The 22,043-nt window shown below is 35.0% G+C and overlaps 1 protein-coding gene across 1 annotated transcript; it reads left to right on the top strand.

Annotated features, from left to right (window-relative positions):
- Positions 1 to 20,456: 20,456 nt before the first annotated feature.
- On the top strand, positions 20,457 to 21,702 carry LOC145006962 (uncharacterized). Its single transcript, XM_078965974.1, has 2 exons — positions 20,457 to 20,721; positions 20,825 to 21,702. Exons 1-2 carry the CDS (start codon positions 20,457 to 20,459, stop codon positions 21,700 to 21,702), a joined length of 1,143 nt encoding a protein of 380 aa, XP_078822100.1.
- The last annotated feature ends 341 nt before the right edge of the window (positions 21,703 to 22,043 follow it).

Below are 22,043 nucleotides of genomic sequence, written 5' to 3'. Positions count from 1 at the left end.
AACAAATTACGCAACATTTTTATTAAAAGAAGTACTCTAATTTTATGAAGCATAAACAAAATCGGTCTTTTCTAGCCGTGTAAATGGGGATGCCACAGATTAAGACATGCCAAGAAATAAAGTAGGCAACTTTATGGATTAAGATCTTATTTAGAGGTTAGATATGAGTTTGGACATTTTGGTCATAAGCATTAAGTGCTTAATATGAAGTTTTGGTCATCTGATGAGTACGCTATGGGTACGTATGCATACGCTAAACGTAATATAAGAAGTCCCCGTCCTTTAGCTTTAGTGAGTTCTACTTTGTGCTTCAGTGGACTGTACATGGGGCATACGAGTTGGGTATGCTTGGCGTACTCGCGAGGTCTTCTTTTGGGCCTTGGGTCTTTTGGATTTTGGGTCATGGCTTATTGGATCAGATATGACAAGGGTAAAATGGTCTTTTACCCAATGGAAGTATAAAATATGGATTGGACTTGGATTTTGGGAAATGACCTTAATCGTTGATTAAGATATTTGATTATGTCTAGTGTGAGGTTTCCGGTGGCAGCAACACGTATATCTCAGTTTATCTCGGATTGAGGTGAGTCACCTCACTGTGTTTGGCCGGTCAAAGGCACCAATTCCGGCCCATGATTTATTATGATTAGGATGCTAGTTGTTTGTGTGACTCTTGCATGTGTAGTATATGATATGTATACCAGGCAAGGGCCGATGTCAGGCGGGGCCTGATGAGTGTAATGTATGCTATTTGTCTTAGTGATTCTTGCATCTGTTTTATGTGTATTTATAAATGTTATGTGGGGCCCGATGCCAGGCAGGGATTGATGAATGTGATGAGGTGGGCCCATCTCATATTTTGGACCGATCTGTTCCGAACGGGGCTCGATGTTGGGCGTGGCCCGATGGTTGTTGGGCATGACCCATTGTATGTTTGATATGTATGCTATGTGGTATTTTGGGGAACTGACTAAACTTTGTGCTTACAATTTTATGTTTATGGTTTTACGTACTTCCGGTATAAAAGGGAAGGGCCCGACGTGACTGCACTGCATCCACCCATGTTTCTGTAACTTTATGATTTTGGAATCGTACTCTGATAACTATTTTTCTTTGATATATATATATATATATATATATATATATATATATATATATATATATATATATATATATATATATATTCAGATGATTGGAAAGGCTAAATAGTGTTTACAGTTGAATTATAAATGAAATCTTACCTTAAAATTTTTGGTATGTTAAAAGTTGGTTTCAGAGCCTTGGTTTGAGGGATTCAGGCATACTCTTGGGTGTGTCTGTACTCAAACGGAGTGTTTGGTAGATTTTTCATTAAACCAAAGTTTTAATTAACGATTTTCTAATAAAAGATAGGGGTGTGGTGCGTGCAATCAACTGAGCTCAAGTAAGTGATTCCCAAAATACCCGTACATGCTTGTTATGTTATATGTTATAAGAATTGCATGCTAGATGAAGGCTAAGGATCTACTCGGGATTTCGTGCTAGGAGAGATGCCTTTATATGTCTGATTGTTTGAGCTTTTAGAATTGCATGCTAATATGGATTTCATATGATTGGATGGATTGGCCGACATGTGATCCTTTGTAACCTAATAGGAATTGGATGTTATACTAGATTTGGAATCTTTCTTGGTAAGAAGTGAGCTTCAAATGTCCTCTGTGTGGCTATGGATTGGAGTGTTACGACATGAATCTTGCTTGCATTGTGCTTTGTGGGACTCTTGATGATGTGAGTTAACTATTTAGTGAATATGTCAAGTCACATGCTCTATAGGTTAAATAATCTCATAGTGACAGATTTGACCCTACTTCATAGCTCTTATCTGAGTCTAACCGTTGTAGGGATGAGTCTTTTACTCGAAGGATTATCTAAGCTTTGTTACATGTGATCGTATTCATGAAGTAGTTAACTGACATTATTGGGAGTTCTTTAGCAGCTGATGGCAAGGTGAGGTCGAGAACCTATGAGAGCCTAGAATGTGCTGTAGTGGATTGGTTGCGCTGCTTAGCGGGTATTATGAGTATCAGTTTGAAAAAGTGACTTGGAGGATTCATGGTGATTTTTGAGGAAAGAATGGATAGGTGTGGAAGGTAGTATTGGGTTCGTACTACTAAAAGCACATGATCCATACTCAACTTGAGGAGAGTCATGAAGAATCTAGGAAGCCGGTGGGATGAGGGTTATTTGGGGGATGTTTTGATCATGTGTATGATTGCTTTTTCAAGAATGGTGATGCGCACACATGGAGAAGGTTCAAGTTTTGGTTCAAGCTCAGGTGATGAGCCAACTAGTGGGAGGACTTCCAGGGTTCTGAGTTCGCATTGGATTGTGGAGCTGGAAGGTGTCTTCCACACTAGTCCCTATCTCATATGATCCAAGGTTCGATTTGCCTTGGATCTCTTGCATCATGCGGCAAGGAGTTTTTGAGAATTGATTTCACAATCTATTACGCTTACTGAGTTGGAGACTATGTCTTGGGAAGATTTTCTGACCCATTTTAGGACGGAGGTTGCGCCAGCTATCATAGTGCAGCCGTTGGGAAGGGAGTTTGTGAGGATCTTAGGGTGGAAGACACTAAATGATGTGATTGTTGGCACCCATGAGGAGGAGATTGATTTGGAGCACCTTGAGAAGGGGAAGGCAGAGCAGGTTCAGACCACAGGGGGGCAGGCGAAGAGGCCCAAGACTCAGGATCAGCGGGTAAGGGTCAGCAGGGCCGAAGTCAGTGCAACACGTGCGGGAAGATGCATGGTGGGATTTGTCGATCTAGGGGTATGGGTTGCTACAAGTGTAGCAGGAATGATCATGTATGTAGGGATTGTCCCCAAGGAACGAGCCCGTTATGTTTTCACTGCAACAAAGTGGGCCACTAGAAGGTCGATTGTTCGGATTCGATGAGAGAAGTAGTGAGGTCACTTGCTCCAGCCACTCTGATTATTACTGATGGTCACAAGGGCAGAGTGGAGGTTCATGTGGTGAGAAGTCGTGCATGGCAGTCACAGGTTGTTGGGGTCTGAGTTCCATGAGCTGGCATCGTAGGTATGTATTGTATTCACTTCCTTCATGCTCTTATTAATTGTGTTTATGATTGTATGATTCTCTATGAGACGCTATATGTGGTTTATCTAAGTCTCCACTAAGAAATTAGAACTCTCTTCATGATGGTCTAGACATTTTATCTTGTGAATCTTCATATGCCATTTTGCATATCGAGGACCGTGTTTAGGGTATTTTGGGTGAGCCAGTTTTGGATATTGATGTGGAAGGCATCAACCATAATCAAAACAAGCTTAAAGTGAAAAAATATTAGCAGTTGATCCAATCTTTGGTGGTATCAACAAGAATTCAAGAAATCCGCAAGGTGGGCATTTCGGGTTTGAATGCAGGAAATGTAAAGGTTCTTCACGGTTTCAAGGCGACAAGGAATGGTTTTGATCGTGGGTGTAAGATCAGTAGTCGTCAAGTTTATGGGAATATTTAAACTCGAGGTGGTGAAAATCTATCATTATTGATAGGTATAAAGGATTATTCAGAACGCAAGTGTCGGATGGGTATTTGTCAAATTCATGTGTTCTAGATGCAATGGTGGTACTCGCATCATGTGCTTTAAGGAAAAGATCTAGAAGAAACTGGTTGTCCCCACCTGGGACAATAAAGTCATAAGTTAGGAGAGCTTGTATCGCTCATGAGGGATGTCAGTTGATTGTTGACAAGCTTTGAATCGATTATTGTTGTCGGTAGGCCAAGTACCGAAGTACACCATCACTTAAGTGTGTGAGTAATGAATTAATCACAAAGGTTTGTTCAGGTGTTTGGATTGTCTAAAGGATTTAAATGGGCACTGATATAAATATATAGAGTGCATCGATTTTTTTTCGATAAGTGGGTAGTTGGATTGGTGATCCGTCTGTTCCGGTCAAGGGTTATAGTTCTTTGTCATGAGCTGAAATGACTTAAGGATTTGGAGTTGTATCATGGGAAGTACTTGGGATTATTGTGCTTGTTGAGATTTCGGGAAGTGTATATTGTTGGATTAGTGTCTAAGTCCATAACTATTTTGGTATGTACTTGACCCGATGGTGCATGGTCCTTTTCGGTTGCCTTCACCAAAGCAACTTGATAAGATGAATTATGGAGAGAGAGGTTTAATTATGATTTATTAATATATTATGAGATTAATATATTAAAGGAGAAATCATATTGTTTAATTAATATTAGCCAATACTTAATTAAGAATTAATTTTGTGGCTAAAAGAGATTAATTAAACTTAGGGGACTAGAATTGTAATTATAAGATAATTACAATTGGGCTATGGATCACCTTGGAATATAGGTTGAATGAAATCTATGGGAAGCCCATATGATTTTGTCCAAGGCATGTTCAGAAGGGGTCCATAGGCTGCTTACGGCTTAAGCAGTCAAGTTAGGGTTTCCTTGTTAGATAACCCTAATTGCCTACCTATTTAAAGAACCCTTGAGACCCAAAAACGTGGCTAAGAGTTTCCTTAGGGTTTCTAGCCGTTTTTGGGTGTCTCTCCTCTTCTCATTCTTCTTCCTCTTGCTCTTGGTGTTTGTGAGCCATTAGAGGAGTGACACTTGTGACTCTTAGCTTTCTGAAGCCATTACAAGGAGGATTTGAGATTGTTATTGCTACATAACAATCAAGGTAAGATCTAAACCCTATTCTTATGTTAATATCGATTATCACATGCTAGATCTAGGGTTTAAAGTCTTGGATGAATGCATATACAATAGAGAAACCTAGATCCAAGCATTAAGGTTTGCATGAGCACATAGGATGTTCTTATGGCTAAAACCCATAAGTGATATCAGAGCCTTGATTGGTTTTTGTTGTATGTGATGCAACGAATGTTTATTTGCTAAAAATTGTTTTTCTGGCCTTTGCCCGACCCAACTCGGCAAGTCAGTATCTGGACTCGGCGAGTCCAAGTAGTGACTCGGCGAGTCCGGGAGTCAGGCAGAGGATATTTCAAGATTTTATGTTGTTTTTGCTTAAGGATAATTGCCTAAATCGTTTTTAACTTATAATATCCAAATTTTATTGTTTATTTATGATTATCCTTGCCAAAGCAAAAGATAATTTCTAATTATTTGAATAATATTTTCATTATATGATAAAAGATGATTATTTAAATTATTTGGTAAATTATCTTGCAAATAAATTGGATTAGGTCAAAACTAGATAATGACCAATTAATTGTTTTATTGCCTTATTTGTATTTTGATCTAATGTTTTTGAAAGGTTTCAAAATTTACCCTCAAGTTTTGGAAGTTAAATTTTTGATTAAAAAGTTTAATTTTTGAAATATATAAATTCTAAACCCTAATGTTTTGAAAAGTTTCAAAACTTGTCCTCAAGTTTTGGAATATAAATTTTGATTAAAAGTTTAAAATGCAAAATTCTAAAACCTTAATTTTGAAAAAGTTCAAATTGCACCCTTATGGTTTTATTAAATTAATTAAGTGTATAATTAAAAGAAAGTTAATAAATCCATAGTGATTTGGTTTACATTTAATTAAATTAAAAGTATAATTTATTAAATTAGACTGCTTAGTATTTTAAAATTGTAAAATACACCCTTATACGATATATAACATTAAAAGTCTAATATTATATATGTATAACTTAAACTGCTAGTCTTACCGTTAGTATGCCTCATTCACGAAGCCGTTCTATAAGGGGGTTATAAGTTTATGGCCTATAAAATGGTCGTTTAATGGGTGTCCACTCTCACTCACCGCTTCCTTGATTGGTGGAGTGTTGTTAGCTGAACGGGTAGGATAGAGCAAACCCTTTCCATTAAAAGTATAATGAAGTATAAAGTAACTAAATGGTTTTTACAAAATTCCCAATCTTAATTACTTTAAGTAAAAGTGAATTGATGCAATTCCATGAAATTACACTTTGTACCCTTGCGAATACGTTAGTGGAGCGTGTGTGGTTAACCAGCACACTAAATGGTTCTAAGCAAAGGTTGCATAGGGTGACTCGATGTTTGTCATAGTTTGGTGGAGCGTGTGTGGTTAACCGGCACATCGAATAGGTGACTGTAACATTGGGGGCACCATGTAAGTTTTCATGGTTATTCACACCCTTTTTTGTGATCCTCGACATCCCAGTCACAAATCGAGGGGCATATCGAGATTTAAACATGCAGTTGAAAAGTTCAATGAATCTCATACAGAAAAAGGTGGTGTGTGCTCTACAATCATACTGGGCTCTTCCCTTTCAATCCTGAAGTACCTGAGACATAAACTAAAAACTGTAACCACAAAGCTTAGTGAGTTCCCCAAAATACCACATATCATACACAAATAAACACATATTGGGCCCCCTCCTTACATCAGGTGTCACCCGGCATCCAGTCCCATGCGACATGGAGCCCCACTCGGGTTACAAATCTATCATTTATTAGGCCCCGCCTGACATTGGGCCCCATCCAGTACACATATAAACATTTAAACATATAATCATTCTAACATGTATGCTAATCACAAGAACAATAATATACAATACAGTCATCAGGCCTCGCCCGACAGCAAGCCTTGCTCGGTATACATACCAGCACTTAACATATGCAAGATTCATGCATACATCTAGCATTCTAACATAATAATCATGGGTTAGCATTGGTTCCTTTAACCCGCTAAACCCAGTAAGGAAACTCACCTCATACAACTGAATCTCACAGATACATCTCTGGTTACTGGCCTGCTAAAATCCCCACACTATCAATCACAAAATAACATCTAATTAATAATTGGATCTCGACTAACATTAAGAGTCCAAACTAGGGTAAAATACATTTTTACTAATCACCTAACTTGGCCTAAATCCAAGGCTCAAACTGATTGTCCAAAAGGCCTAAATTCCAAAATAATCACCCAAAACCCAAATCTGGCCCAATTTTACAAATTGGGACCAAATCCCTTCATCGACCTTCAACCAAGAGAGTTCAATAAAATAACATCAGCCCAAAAATAGAATTTTGATGGCCCAACAAGGCCCAAGACTACTAAGGTCCAACATGGCCCATATACCAAAAATCCCACAATTTCGAAGCCCACTGTTGAGTACGCGGGGCGTACTCAGCTCGTACGCTTAGTGTACTCACTTTGGGGCTTGTACGCGCAACGTACCAGCTTGTATGCCCAGCGTACTCCCCATCTTGGCCAACTTCCATCGTTAAGCTCCTATTTGGTTAAGACTTTAACCCAACACTCAAATCTGACTTCCTTAAGATGGGTTATCACGTAAAGTTGGCAACTTTACGTGCATGCATGGCTTAATGGGGTTCTATAGCTCAAAAGAACTTAATAAATGGTATTAACACATGCATGAGTCCATAAAAACCTCAAAGCTTGCATTTTTATGGGAAAAGGGACCAAAAGAACCTTAGATGTACTATCACTCACTACTGGAGTGAATTAAGAGGCTCCACAATCATTCTAACGACTCAACAAGCACCAAAATGGCACAAAACTAGATCTAGCATCATATATGAGCAAGATGGGAGCTTTTTACCTCACAAGGATAGAAAATGATGAATAAATCCCATATCCTCAAGCTCCAAGCACAACTCCAAACGCTTGACTTTTTCTTATCCTTCACAAAGCACCAACAAACACACATTATGGCTCAAAACTCTCAAGAACTCACTAGGGTTTCGATTTCTAGACTAGAGGGAATGGAGTCTGTCTAAATATGACTAAATGAGGCTATCATAAGGCTTAAATAGGGTGAAATACCCTAAAAATTAGGGTTTCATTAACCACAAGTATGCCATGCATACACAATGTATGCCAAATATACGTGGTCCAAAGGCATGATCATCCTCGGGCTAGTACGCTAAGCATACCACCCTGTACGCCCCACCTACTAGCTTAAAGGCCAAAAAGAAAGGATTTTACACTTAGGGTTAAGAAGAGACATACTCGAAAATGAATCTTACATGCATGGTGGGTATGTGGGCAAGAACATGTTAAGGGTTGTGTTAGGGCCTCTCTGCCTGTTCTTGTCTGATTAAGGGTGTGGGGTTTGATGCATAACCCAAAAACCTGGTTGGTGTATAGTTGGATGCGGGTTTAACTCAAGATGATTACAGTTGGTATATTAGATGGACTATAAGACCATTGGTAGGACCATGGCAGTATAGAAGTATTGTAAGACTGCGGGGTATTTGTAGCATACACAAGGATGATAGGTTGTCACAGAAATCTTGTAAGTCTGCGATGTAGTTGTAGCATTCACCAAAATGAGGTAGGTTATTGTAAGAGTGGTCCTTAGACTGAAAAAGGACTAACGTATGCCTGGGTTGAGACATAAAATATTGTCGGAGGATTACTATTTGTTTGGAATGAGGATCATTGGATCCGAGGCGAGGCTAGGCCTGTACAACACTCGATTTGGGTGAGACCCGTGGGAAAGGCCTGTTCATTTGTGCATATTGGGTGAGACTCGTGCGTGAGTCCCATTTGGTTTTGATAGAGTGGGTGAGACCTAGTGGAGATTGGATTGGCCAAGGTATTAGATCACGTTTAAGGTGGGATGACCCTTTTGTCGGTGGTTTGTAACAATGTGGTGGGAGATTTCAGATAGAATGCAAGTATGAATCTTGGATTTTAGGATGTGAATTATGTTCCCGGTTGAAACAAGGGGCTGAGAATCATGTTGGGAGTCGGCTTTTTTATATGAAAGATTTTTTTAACAACAATATATGGTTAGGATTTTGTCTGCCAAAAGTGTTGTCTAGATGATTTAGGACCGGAATTATTTCTTTCAGTTTGGATTGCAGAGATAGGTCCTATTGATAGTATTTCAGAATGGTTTGCATGTTGGGAAGTTGGATAAGGTATTCAATTCCTGCATCTGAGCTAAGTAGTGATGATTGTCCTTCATTGGTTAAGGTTAGTGGGAGCAAACATTCATTTGTCATAAGTATGTCAATTCTGCTAAGAATGGGTTCGATTATTGGAAGGTCACCGTATGATGGGGTTGACTTTCATTAGGGATCTGGAAGAGTTGGTTGGATTGTCTGATTTCTTAGAGAGTAGCAAGGAGTGATTTCAAGGACAAAATCTAATTTAAGTGGGGGAGAGTTGGAACACCTTGTTTCGAATCGTTTCATAATTCGGAGTCGTGACCCAAGGACTAGTTATCATAAGGCTTCAGGACTTAGGGTAAAGAGAGATTTAGACCCCTTTGGATGTGGGTAATGTAGATTAGGTGATCAGAGAGTTTCGTTGGTGCTTTGGAGCCCAAGGGTATAACCGTAAAGTGATAGTCTGGGCATTTTATAAATTTTGGATTTAAGTTCGGAAAGTTTGAAGGCAATGGAGAGTTGATAGGGTTATAGAGCTTCTCATTACCTTTCCATGGATATAAGGATCGTCGAAATTGGAGTTGAAACGAAGAAGTTACGACCGTTTGAAGTTTGGATAATTTTTGCGTTAGTCACGTAGGCTGGGTGTACGGAGAGTATGCTGGGTGTACTAGGGCATCCCTAGTACGCTGGGCATAAATTGAGTACGATGGGCATACGCGATCAATGGCCAAACCCTATTTTCGTGGTTTGATCCGTATTTAAGCTCCTTAACTTCCCTATACCCATTCCATTCTCAACCTCCACCTCTCCAACACCATTCGTTGAAACCCTAACCCTAGTTTGAGCCTTGTGAGAAAAAAAAGTGTTTTTAAGTGTTTTGTAGTTTTCTTGATGCACCTTGGAGAAGAAGGAATTCATTTAAGAATCGTTGGTTGCACTGGAGCTTGTAGATACATACCTTATTCACCTTAATCTTTCTTTTGGAGGTATAAAGTTTGAATCTTGATGATGAAATTGTTAGATCTAGCTTGTTTTTGGGTGTTATGACCTTTTGGTCACTTTAGTGCATAAATTTTAGATCTTGTAATTTTGTGACCTTGTTATGGATAAAGTTCTAAACTGTCACACCCCCGAACCGTAAAACAAATGGCGGAAACGTTTGGAGGTGGATGGCGTCATATGTAGTATCACAACAATTGCATCATAGTAATCACAGTAAACACAACCATTACAATATAATATGAATATTACATTGATTGTTAAGTACAATTTTGTATATATATCAAAAGTAGTAAAAGATAAAGACAAGACTCCAAAAATGCTTCGTCTTCTCCAAAAGTTGGCAAGAGTACCTATCTATTATTGTCCTGAGAATACAAGCGATTTTGAAAATGTATCAGCATAAAGCTGGTGAGTTCATAAGCATGTTTTTGTAATGAAAACTAGTCGCTGCATTTGTACAAATGTTTGATTTCTTTCCCAGAAAATCCAATATTTTCTATCATGTTTGTTGAATTCGATATAAATGGTGTGATACGTTTGAAAGTCCTGGCTACAACCAGTATGTAAAGTAGTCTTATTACTTAAAATAAAACAAATTGATGTATCCCTGGATTACCCTCCAGTGTAATATGTAGGTAGTTTTATTAATTAAAATAAAACTATTGAAGAATTATAATCTTGTAAACAAAGGTTAGTTTATACTATTGTGAGTTCGTATAGCCATGCTAATGTGACTGATGACCCCCGCGATGTTTCTTCAGGTGTCGTATGTTACGCAATTTATCACCCCAGGCATGCCTGCCTAACTGTAGCTAACAGTTCAGGTGTGGGATTGTCGGTCCCGAATAGATCTATTCACAAATATCACGCTCTCCCTCTAGGAGACTCTGGTTATACTAAATGTAGAGGATTTACCAGTACCCCGAAGGGTACAATGAAGAGTTGTCTCTCAATCCTGTATTAACTAGTTTAAGTGTTGTTCTGTCATTCTCATGTTTGAAATCGTTTGTGTACTGAGTAGACTATAAATAATTATACATAAAATAATTATTTAGTATGATACTCTTGTTGTCTGTATGTAGGAATGGATAAACTAAATCTATCATAGTTTATGTGTTCGACCGTGTCTGTAGTTTGAATCTATAAAACTGGTAATGAATTTCCTAAACTATACCTACTATAGTTTGAATAATATGTTATGTTCATTACTGTTCTGAAAACTATGCAATTATGTTTAGAGAACATCCCTTATGCTCTGCATAATACAAAAGGGAATAATTGTCTATATGTTTTATAAAACATGTTAGATCGTATCAATTGCATCAATTTTAGCTTTTTGAAAAGATTTCTGTTTAGTTCACAAAAATCCATTTGTGTTTGGCTTGTATTCCCCCTGAAAACGTTTAAAAACCTTAAAAGCGTAGGGGTATGAACTCACTATTTGACGTAGGATTCGAGCGTAAGATCGGTGTGGATGCCGAGTGTCAACTGAAGTTTTGAACTCAAATGGATCCTATTAACATATAGTAACACATACATGTATTAGATTAGGGTATTTCATGACTAAACATGATAGGAAACCACTCTAAGGGCCTGGAAACACTAGAAGTAAGTGTCGGAACCATATACGATCGAATGAGGGAGGTGTACGACAACCCTTTGGGTGTGTACGGCCATGGGTATATAGCCCATGAGTATACGACCATACACTCATGAAGGGAAGTGTTTTTGTGGTGTTTCCAAGGTCCTACTAGCATCCAAGGAGTGTTCTATGTACCATACTTAGTGGTATTGCAACTTTGAGGCCAAATATGATCATCAAAGTGGGTGATCCTAACGGTGTGTGTGCGGCCGTACAGAGGGGTGTGAGGCCGTACATTCTTCCATTCATGCTCAAAATGTCGATTTTTAGGTGAATCAGGGCTAAGGTCATATCCAACTTGAATATAGGGGCCAAACTCACACTTTGGAGGACCTTTAAGGTGTTTACGGCCAACCTTATAACGGTGTGTGGCCGTACACCTTCAAGGGGATGAAGAACATTGGTAAAACATGAAAAATCAAAAGGTCCTTCAATTATAACAAGTTAGGGGATGATCTACTTATGTTTTTGAAACCTTTGGAGGGTTCTTGGATGAAGATTCTAGAGAGAGAAAGTAGTAGTGTGCAACCAAAAGAAGAAAAGAGTGGAAGAAGGGGGTCTCCTCTCATATATATATATATATATATATATATATATATATATATATATATATATATATATATATATGGATGGGTGACCCTCATCCTGAGTGTGCGGTCGTGGGGTGGGTGTGCGGCCGCACACCCGTGTGTACGGCCGTACACTCCTCCTAGAGGGGTGTTTGGCCCGAATGTTGTTCTATGACTTGGAATAACTCGACCTATAACCCAAATTTTGATTGTACTAGGCTTAGAACACTTGAACAAACCCTTAAACGGTGTTAAAAGGTGATAGAATCGAGTTTAACCTTGATAGAATTGATTAATTGTACAAGACAGAAGTTTCGGGTTGTCACATAAACTTTATCCATTTAAACATCACATTGATTCAGATCTAAAAGCTTGAGAATTGGACTTAATGGATTAAGTTTGACAAGATGCATTTTTTGGTCTCTTTGACACTTAAAGACTAGATCTTGGTTGGTTGGACCATTCTAATGGATAAAGTTGGAAACTTTATCCATTAGGAGTTATTAGGAACCATAAAAATATCATGTTGATGGGTTTTGATGAATCATGCTTAAGTTGATGTTCATATTATAAGTTTAGATGGATAAAAATGGGGTTTGGATCCCATTAAGACATGAAAAGGAATAAATTTGGCAACTTTATAGATTAAGACCTTATTTAGAGGTTAGATTTTAGTTTGGACGTTTTGGTCATAAGCATTAAGTGCTTAATATAAAGTTTTGGACATTTGATGAGTACGTTGGGCGTACGTTTGCATACACTCAACTTAAAACAAGAAGTCCCTGCCTTGAGCTTTAGCGAGTTATACCTTGTGATTCAGTGGACCGTACGCGGGGCGTAAGAGTTAGGTACGCAGGGTGTACTCATGAGGTCTTCTTTTGGGTCTTGGGTTTTTTGGAGTTTGGGTCATGGGTTATTGGATCAAATAAAAGATAGGTAAAATGGTATTTTACCCATTGAAATATGGTTGGACTTGGATTTTGGGAAATGACCTTAATTATTTATTAAGATATTTGATTATGTCTAGTGTGAGGTTTTCGGTAGCAGCAACGCGTGTGTCTCAGTTTATCTCAGATTGAGGTGAGTCACATCATTGTGTTTGGCAGGTTGAAGGCACCAATGTTGGCCCATGATTTATTATGATTAGGATGCTAGTTGGTTGTGTGACTCATGCATATGTAGTATGTGATATGTATACCGGGCGGGGTCTAATGCCAAGCAGGGCCTTATAAGCGTAATGTATGCTATTTGTCTTATTGATTCTTGCATGTGTTTTATGTGTCTATATGAATGTCGGGCGAGGCCTGATGAATGTGATGAAGCGGGGGGCATCTCCTCTTATTAACAGATCTGTTCCGAGCGGGGCTCGATGTCGGGCGGGGCCCGATAGTTGTTGGGCATGGCCCATGGTATGTTTGATATGTATGGTATGTGGTATTTTAGGGAACTCACTAAGCTTTATGCTTACGATTTTATGTATATGGTTTTAGGTACTTCCGGTACAAAAGGGAAGGGCCCGACGTGATTGCACTGCATCCACCCGTGTTTTTGCAACTTTATGATTTTGGGATTATACTTTGATAACTATTTTTGCTCTGATATATATTTTCAAATGATTGAAAAGGCCAAATAGTGTTTACGATTGAATTATAAATGAAAGTTTTACCTTAAAATTTTTGGGATGTTACATATTGCCTCCATTAATGTCAAGAATCATTAGGGTTGTTCACTATTTGGATAAAACCGAATTGTCCACTTGGACAATGTGGATTGGACTATTTGGTTCGGATATTCGGATTTTTGGATTGGTTTTTAATAAAACCGAATTATTATTTTGGATTTCGGATTGGTTTTGGTTTATAAAATAAGAACCGAATAGTCCAAAAAAAACGAATAATAGTTTGTTATGTATTTATTTTCAGTATATCTATAATTATTTATTAATTTTATAATTTTTTTTTAAATAAGTTCAAAAAGTTTTACCTAATAAAAGACATTAATATGTACTTTCTCTTAAAAGTTTTTTGTCTATTAAATAATAAAGTATAATATGTCTTCTTAGTGGTTGTTTATAAATTTTAAATCACAAGTAAATAATTTATTTTTGTTCTTCTGTAAAATTAGATCATATTATAATTCTATGTCATTTTAAAATGTTATGGTTTTTTGAAAACCGAATTATAAAAACCGATCTAACCGAATTGTACTTGGATCGGATCGGAAAGAATTTGAATTTAGTTTAAACTATTTGGATCCATATTTTGAAAACCGAAATCAATTCGAATCGGATCGAACTGATCCATCCAAACGAACACCCCTAAGAATCATAAAGAATTAGTCTTCTGAGAGACCAATAATGCTAAAAAAATTCCTTATTCCAAATCATGTTGTAGGTAAAGAGTATGGGTAACAATCCATTGTTTTTTTTTTGTTCTAATATTGCATGCCAAGTGTTTGTGATATTGCCTCAATGAATACACCACATTTCTTTGACTGATGTTGTGCATTTCATGAATTATTCTCATCTATTATGCATAACATTCCATTGAATTTGTTTGGAATTTTAACCTTTGGCTTCAAAATTTAAACCTCATTTGTGTTTTCCCCTAATTTCCGCTTGGTCAGCTTGAATTGATTGTTTGAGGTTCTATTGCAGGTGCAACCATGGTTAAATGAATCTTAAACACCCTTGACCACCGCTAACACCATCGTCACCAATGTATGGTTAAATGAATCTTAAACACCCTTGACCACCGCTAACACCGTCGTCACCAATGTTTCATCCACGACCACCATCATTCCCGGACCACTACCAAACTGTCCCCTAGATCTCCGAAACGAATCACTTTCTCAATCATTATCTGGTTTAGTTGTTCGGTTAAGCTTTGTATATTGATTATGGTATTAAGATATTGTTTATTTTACAGTTGTAATAGGGTGAAGAGTGAAGGATGTATGAGTTATCTCCTAGAAATTGACATACGAGTGGAAGCTATTGTGTTCACCAAAACCAAGAACATGTAAAATTTAAGCTTTTTTTTACCTTTGAATCTTTCAAACTATGTTGATGCTTATTTAGAAGTGTGTTCTCGCAGGAAAGGCACATGCATGGTGGAGCAGATATATACCAAAGCAAATAGTTTGACAGAAGAATCCATGGAGATGCAGTGATAGGTTTTGTGGGTGACATTAATACTTTTGAAGCTACTTTGAATCCATTAGAAACTTGATGTAAGAACTTTATTATTCTTAAAATTTCTTTAATTATCATTTTTTGGTTAAATTTGCTCAAAACAAAGTTACAAAACACAAACAATATGATTAATTTTTTTATAGTGAAATAAATTTTTTGATATGCTTTAAGTGAGGCTTCTAAAATTACTTTGACATTATTTATCATAAGATATTCAACTTGTGTTAATTTGGTTGCATTTATCTTAAGAAAGCCTCCATATGTCAAAAAGGCATTTTATTTTGTGTAATATGTTTAGGAGTTGTGAATTCTGATTTAGTTGGTGCTTATCATGTTTGTTACTTGAAATGTTTTTTGTAACTTGGTCCTTATTATGATCTTTATGATGATTGCACTTCAATGGTTAGAAATTCCTTCAGATCATCAACTCTTACAATCCCAAGTTATTGCAGAATTCATATAGCTTTGAAGAGTCAGGAAGTGAAGAGCCCAAGTGAATTTATTTTCATTTTCTTACTTTGTTACCGTATACGGTTTTCCACTTTCATCCACATGGTTGGTACTACAAAGTAATGAAATGGTTTGATAAGATTATAAAAGGGTATTATGGTCGTTTTATGGATTTTGATGGTATTTGCAAAAAACAAGATGAAAGGGCAATACGGTCTTTCTCTAATCATTGTCAAATGAGATTGAGTTATAAAGCTTGATTGAATTTTTGTGATTTTAGCATGCAGGGAAAAGAAAGAGCTAATGTAATAATTTGAAATTTTGGCAAAAATTTAGACATGAAGGGCATTATGTCCTTTTTTGGTTATTGTCAAATGTGACATAAATTGTCATTACTTTGGTAGGTAAGGGAAAATTGGTGTGGTGCAAAAATAAGAACAAATGGCAATATTGTCTTTTCTTAGTTATTGCCGATTGCGATTGGCTTATTCAAGCATGCTTGAAGTTTCGAGAATAGGAGGAATGACAATATGCTGTATAAAAACTTTAAAGTTTATTTTCGTTCGGCTTTGAATTTTCTTGGAATGAAGATATGGTATTTAGAAACTTTTGTAAGGCAGTTTCATATTTTAATATGTAAAAATAAATGTTATTTATGGGATATTATAGGATCATTATATTCAAGTTATTTTAATAACAATTTAAAAGTTTGACTTGGTTAATATCTAAGTGATGATCGCACATTAGTAGTGTAAATTCATTTTACTCAGTAATATTTATTATTATATCTTCTAAAAAGATATAACATAGAGCAAAATAACAAAAAAAAAATTACATTTCAATATAGCAGTTGACTTTACCAAAGTTTAATGGAATTAATTAATTTAAAAAAAAAAAAAACCTTATGTTAACGTTTAGTTATGAAATCTTGAGATAATGTATGGCAACAGGGGCGAAAGCACTCGGGGGGCTGCCGGGTGTTCTCTCCCCCCGCACCCCCACCCCCAATCTCTTTTCATTTTTTTGCTATATTATAAGCCTACTGATAGAAAAATTAAGCCACATCCATTAATTAATTTTGTTTCATTGTTTGAACCCTGCCACTTTTAAAAAAACAATTATTTTATATATTATACAAATAATAAAATGAGTCAAGACATGAGAATTATGAGAGCCCATCCCCATGTCTATTTTACAATCATCGTCTCAACACACACACACACACACACACACACACACACACACACACATATATATATATATATATATATATAGGGTAAAGTGAATATACCTAACAAACTTATATAAGCTTAGGTACCTAACCACACCATACTATGTAATTTTGTATCATATTTGCATTGTAATCACCCAAAGTGAATAAAATTCAACCTCATAACTTGATTGCTTCCAAAATCTTTGGACTTTCACCATTAGTTTCCTTCAAATGACGTATTTCTATCGGAGACCCCCTGGTGGGCTTTATATACTACCGTTACAAATCAAATGGTGTAGGAAGAATATAATGGTGAATATATGAAAATCTTGGAAGTAAATCAAGTTAAGGATTAAAGTTTAAGAACCTTAGATGATTGCAATGGAAATATAATGCAAAACAATGTAGTATAATGTGGCTAGGTACCTAAGCTTATATAAGGTTGTTAGGTATATTCACTTTACCCATATATATATATATATATATATATATATATATATATATATATATATATATATAGGTTCATGTGAGACGGTCTAATTTTATGAGACCGTGAGACGCATTTTTTTTTAGTTAATTCAAGTTCCGAAAATAATATTTAATTTTTTTTTTTTGATTTTTCCATTAATTTTGCATTTTAAAATTATTTTTAGAATATGTACAATGTAATATTCTATTTAGAATATTTCACGGATTTTTCAAAAAAATAGAATTTTTTTTTATTTTTTTTATTTTTTTTTTAGTTAATCCAAGTTCCGAAAATAATATTTAAAAAAAGAATTTTTAGATTTTTCCATTTATTTTGCATTTTAAAATTATTTTTTAGAATATGTCAGTGTAATATTCTATTTAGAATATTTCACGTATTTTTTTAAAAAAAAAGGATTTTTTTAATTTATTTTTTTATTTTTTTATTATTTTTTTAGTTAATTCAAGCTCCGAAAATAATATTTAAAAAAAGAATTTTTGGATTTTTCCATTTATTTTGCATTTTAAAATTATTTTTAGATTTGATCTCACGGTCTCACAAAATTAGAATGATCTCAAATGAACTTGAACCTCTATATATATATATATATATATATATATATATATATATATATATATATATATATATATATATATATATATATATATATATATATATATATATATATTATTTAATTGGTTATTAGATATGATCTTATGAATCAATACTTACACCAAAATACCTATTTTTTTAATAAAAAAAAAGGTTTGTTAATCGACGCTTCATCAAGGGATCAACTTTCAATCGCAGCTATTGTTATTTATGGAAGTGGTTAAATTTGTTTTTCGGCAACACTGTTACAGCGATTTCAGTTATTTAATTAAGTAGGTAAATTTTATTTTTTATTGCATGTTTTATTTATTGTTATTTGTAATTAATAATTTAATTATGATTTTATAATTTGGTTTATTATAATTATAAATTTATAGGATAAATAATGAGCAAGAAAAGAACTATCGATTCTTTTTTCAAACGAACAGAGGATGCGCATGACCCACAATTGCATCCGGTTAGTGATAATATTGAAGAAGATGTTCAAAATACACACCCACAACCTGATTGGAATAGTAACATTGAAGAGCCCAATAATATTGAACATGAAAAAAATAATATGTTAGATTCTTTGATTCGTGATCCAGTAGAACGACCTTCAATCTTAAGCTATCTAAGTAACCAGCGTGATGAGATTAGACGATTATATATTAAACTTGGACCATAGCAATTACAAAAAGCAAAGTATACATACAGTCCTAGTGGTCCAAGAGGATCTATGCGCAGTTTTCAACAAGCTTGGTTCAAGAATTTTTTGTGGTTGGAATATTCTGAGAAAGGTAAATTCGGGGTCAGATACATTTACCGTATCAGGGTTTAATAAATGGAAAAAGGTAAATTGTGGTAATGATTGTGCTTTCAATTTACATGAAGGTAAGAGTTCCGCCTCAGCGCATAATTTTTCTGTTAGGTGCTATGAAGATCTAAAAAACCAATTATGTCACATAGAGAATATGATAAAGAAGCAAACGACTCAACAGGTTATGGACAATAGACTACACCTTAAAGTTTCTATTGAAGCCATTAAATGGCTCACGTTTCAAGGATGTGCTTTAAGAGGTCATGATGAACGACCTAACTCAAGAAATCAAGGGAATTTTCTTAAAATAATAATGTTCTTTGCTTCTTATAACAAGACTGTTGCTGATGTTATGTTAGAAAATGCTCCTCACAATGCAAAGTACACATCAACATATATCTAAAAAGAAATTTTACATGTTTTAGCTACAAATGTACAAAAAGCAATTCGTGATGAAATCGGGATGTCAAAATTTTGTTTAATAGTTGACGAGTCTCAAGATGAATCTAAGAAAGAGCAAATGGCTATTGTCGTGAGATTTGTTGACCAAGATGGGCATGTCAAAGAAAGATTTTTGGATTTAATTCATGTTAAAGATACGACTTCATTGACCTTGAAAATGAGATATTATGTTCTTTATCTTATCATAAACTTAGGTAGTGTTTGTTTTTTGTCTGCAGATCTGCAAGACGTCTTCTGTCTGCGCCGCGCAGACCACGCGCAGACATTAGTCTCCGCAGACTGTTTGTTTTTTTGAAGACTGCAGACCTAAAAATGTCTGCGCGCCCTCTTCTTGGCGCAGATGTGGACCAAAGTCTTCTAACATCTTCAGACATCTTCTAGCTTAAAAAAACATATATATCTTTATTTTTTTAAAGTTTTTTTTTTAATTTATATTTTTTCCAACTTTATTAATGATAAACAATATGAAAAAAAAATTACAAAACTTAAAAAAAAAACATTTGACGATACAAACATAATATTTTTAACAAATTTATAAATAAAAATTTATTATAATAATATTCGTTGAAGTTGTTTATATAAATATGAAAAAAAAATCATAATATATTCTTATATTTTTTTGCCAAAATTTTGTAAAACTTTATTTAATAGAGTATCATCAATTTCTCGAGAAAATATTTATCGTACGTTTTTAATAGATTTATTTGAAAAAATCGAAGTTTATTTCCATTTATTTATGTATCAAATTCTTTGATCACTAATTATAATGTTTAGTTATAACTTTGCAATCAAAGTTGTTGGTTTTTATCAAATATGTATATGAATTAATACCATTTTTATTTTTATTTTTTATATAATAATACATAAAAGTTGATCTAGATTCATTATATATTTATAATAAAGTCGTAAAAATATATAAAAAATTCGCTTTGAAGTTTTAAAAAATCAGTTTATTTAGATTTCAGTTTATTTTAATAGCCCGCAGATGTTAAAAAAACAAACAGTCTTCTTTTTTCAGACTGCAGACGTTTGGTCCACCTCTTCTACTGCAGAGGTCTACAGATGTGGTCCGCAGACTGCAGACATTTTGCCTCAGAAAAAACAAACAGCACCTTAGTGTTCAAAATATTCGGGGTCAAGGATATGATGGGGCTAGTAACATGCGTGGAGAATGGAATGGGTTGCAAGCTTTATTATTAAAGGAATATCCATATGCTTATTATATACATTGTTTTGCACATCAACTACAATTGACTTTAGTTGCAGCGTCTAAAGATGTGACTGAGGTACATAATTTCCTTAAAACCTTAAACTTTGTAGTTAATGTCATATCTTCTTCTTGCAAACGTAATGATCAATTGCAAGATGCTCAAATTGCTGAAATTTCTCATTTAACTGAGGTTGGAGATATTGAGAGTGGAAAAGGCATAAATCAAATGCACATTGTAGAGGCCTGGAGATACTAGGTGGAGCTCTCATTTCAAATCAATATGCAGTTTGATGAGATTGTTTGGTCCATCTTGTATAGTATTGAATGACATTGCTATAAAAGGTTCTACATCTTCTCAAAGAGGTGATGCGGCATATGCACTTACACATGCCTTATCATTCGATTTTGTCAATGTTATGCACATGATGAAAGAAATAATGGGGATAACTGACAAACTTTGCCATACTTTACAACAAAAATCTATTGATATTGTTAATGCTCTATCCTTGGTTTCTACAACAAAAATATTGATTCAAAAGTTGAGAGATGAAGGTTGGGAATCGCTTTTGGACCAAGTGGTTTCTTTTTGTGAGAAAAATAGCATTCTTGTCCCTAACATGAATGAAACTTATAGATATGTAATTCGCCAACGTCGTGAAAAAGACAATATAACCACAGAGCATCACTACCGAGTTGAAGTATTCATTGCTGCTATTGATAGTCAGTTGCAAGAGTTGAACTCTAGATTTAATGAGTCTGCAATAGAGCTTCGCCGTCTGAGCATTATGCTAGATCCAAGAAAATCCTTAAATGTTGAGGATATATGTAAATTGGCAACATCATATTATCCTATGGACTTTACGGAGCACGAAAGGAATTTGTTGAAACTTGAGTTACAACATTATGAACTAGATGTGCAAAATCACCCACAATTGAAAAATTCTACAATTTCTGAGTTGTGTAGAGGCCTACATGAAACAGGAAAATCTAGTACTTATCCTTTGCTTGATAGATTGATTCGTCTTATATTGACTCTCCCTGTTTCTACTGTGACATCTGAAAGAGCATTTTCAGCAATGAAAATTGTGAAAACACGACTTCGAAATACCATGAATGGTGATTTTCTTAAAAGTTGTTTGCTTGTTAACATCGAGAGAGAGAGATTGTTGATACATTTCCTACGGATGATATTATAGATGATTTCTATTTCATTAAAGTGTATAAGGTACTACTTCTTTATGTTTATATATATATATATATATATATATATATATATATATATATATATATATATATATATATATATATTAATTTTGTAAAATAAACCATATGTATCTATGTTATAATTACTTATTTTAATACTTGATGATGAATATGAGTCGATGCTTTTAGTTAGTTGACAACGTTTGAAGATTCAGGTTAAAGGAGACAAATTTTTAATTCTTTGTCATTTTTTTATAAAAAAAATCAGACTTATTACTTTATACGGGTATAACATTATAATTTAATATATTATTACGATGTGAGCCCCTTAATC

The sequence above is a fragment of the Lactuca saligna genome, chromosome 7, assembly GCF_052625555.1.
Source record: "Lactuca saligna cultivar CGN05327 chromosome 7, ASM5262555v1, whole genome shotgun sequence".
Lineage (NCBI taxonomy): Eukaryota > Viridiplantae > Streptophyta > Magnoliopsida > Asterales > Asteraceae > Lactuca > Lactuca saligna.
This window is presented reverse-complemented; position numbering and strand designations above follow the sequence as displayed.

Bases quoted from the DNA above. Each gene is read 5' to 3' on its own strand.
- LOC145006962 (XM_078965974.1), top strand. From the start codon at position 20,457: ATGCGTGGAGAATGGAATGGGTTGCAAGCTTTATTATTAAAGGAATAT. The intron at 20,722-20,824 runs GCATAAATCAAA...CATCTTGTATAG, and splicing joins AGATATTGAGAGTGGAAAAG to TATTGAATGACATTGCTATA.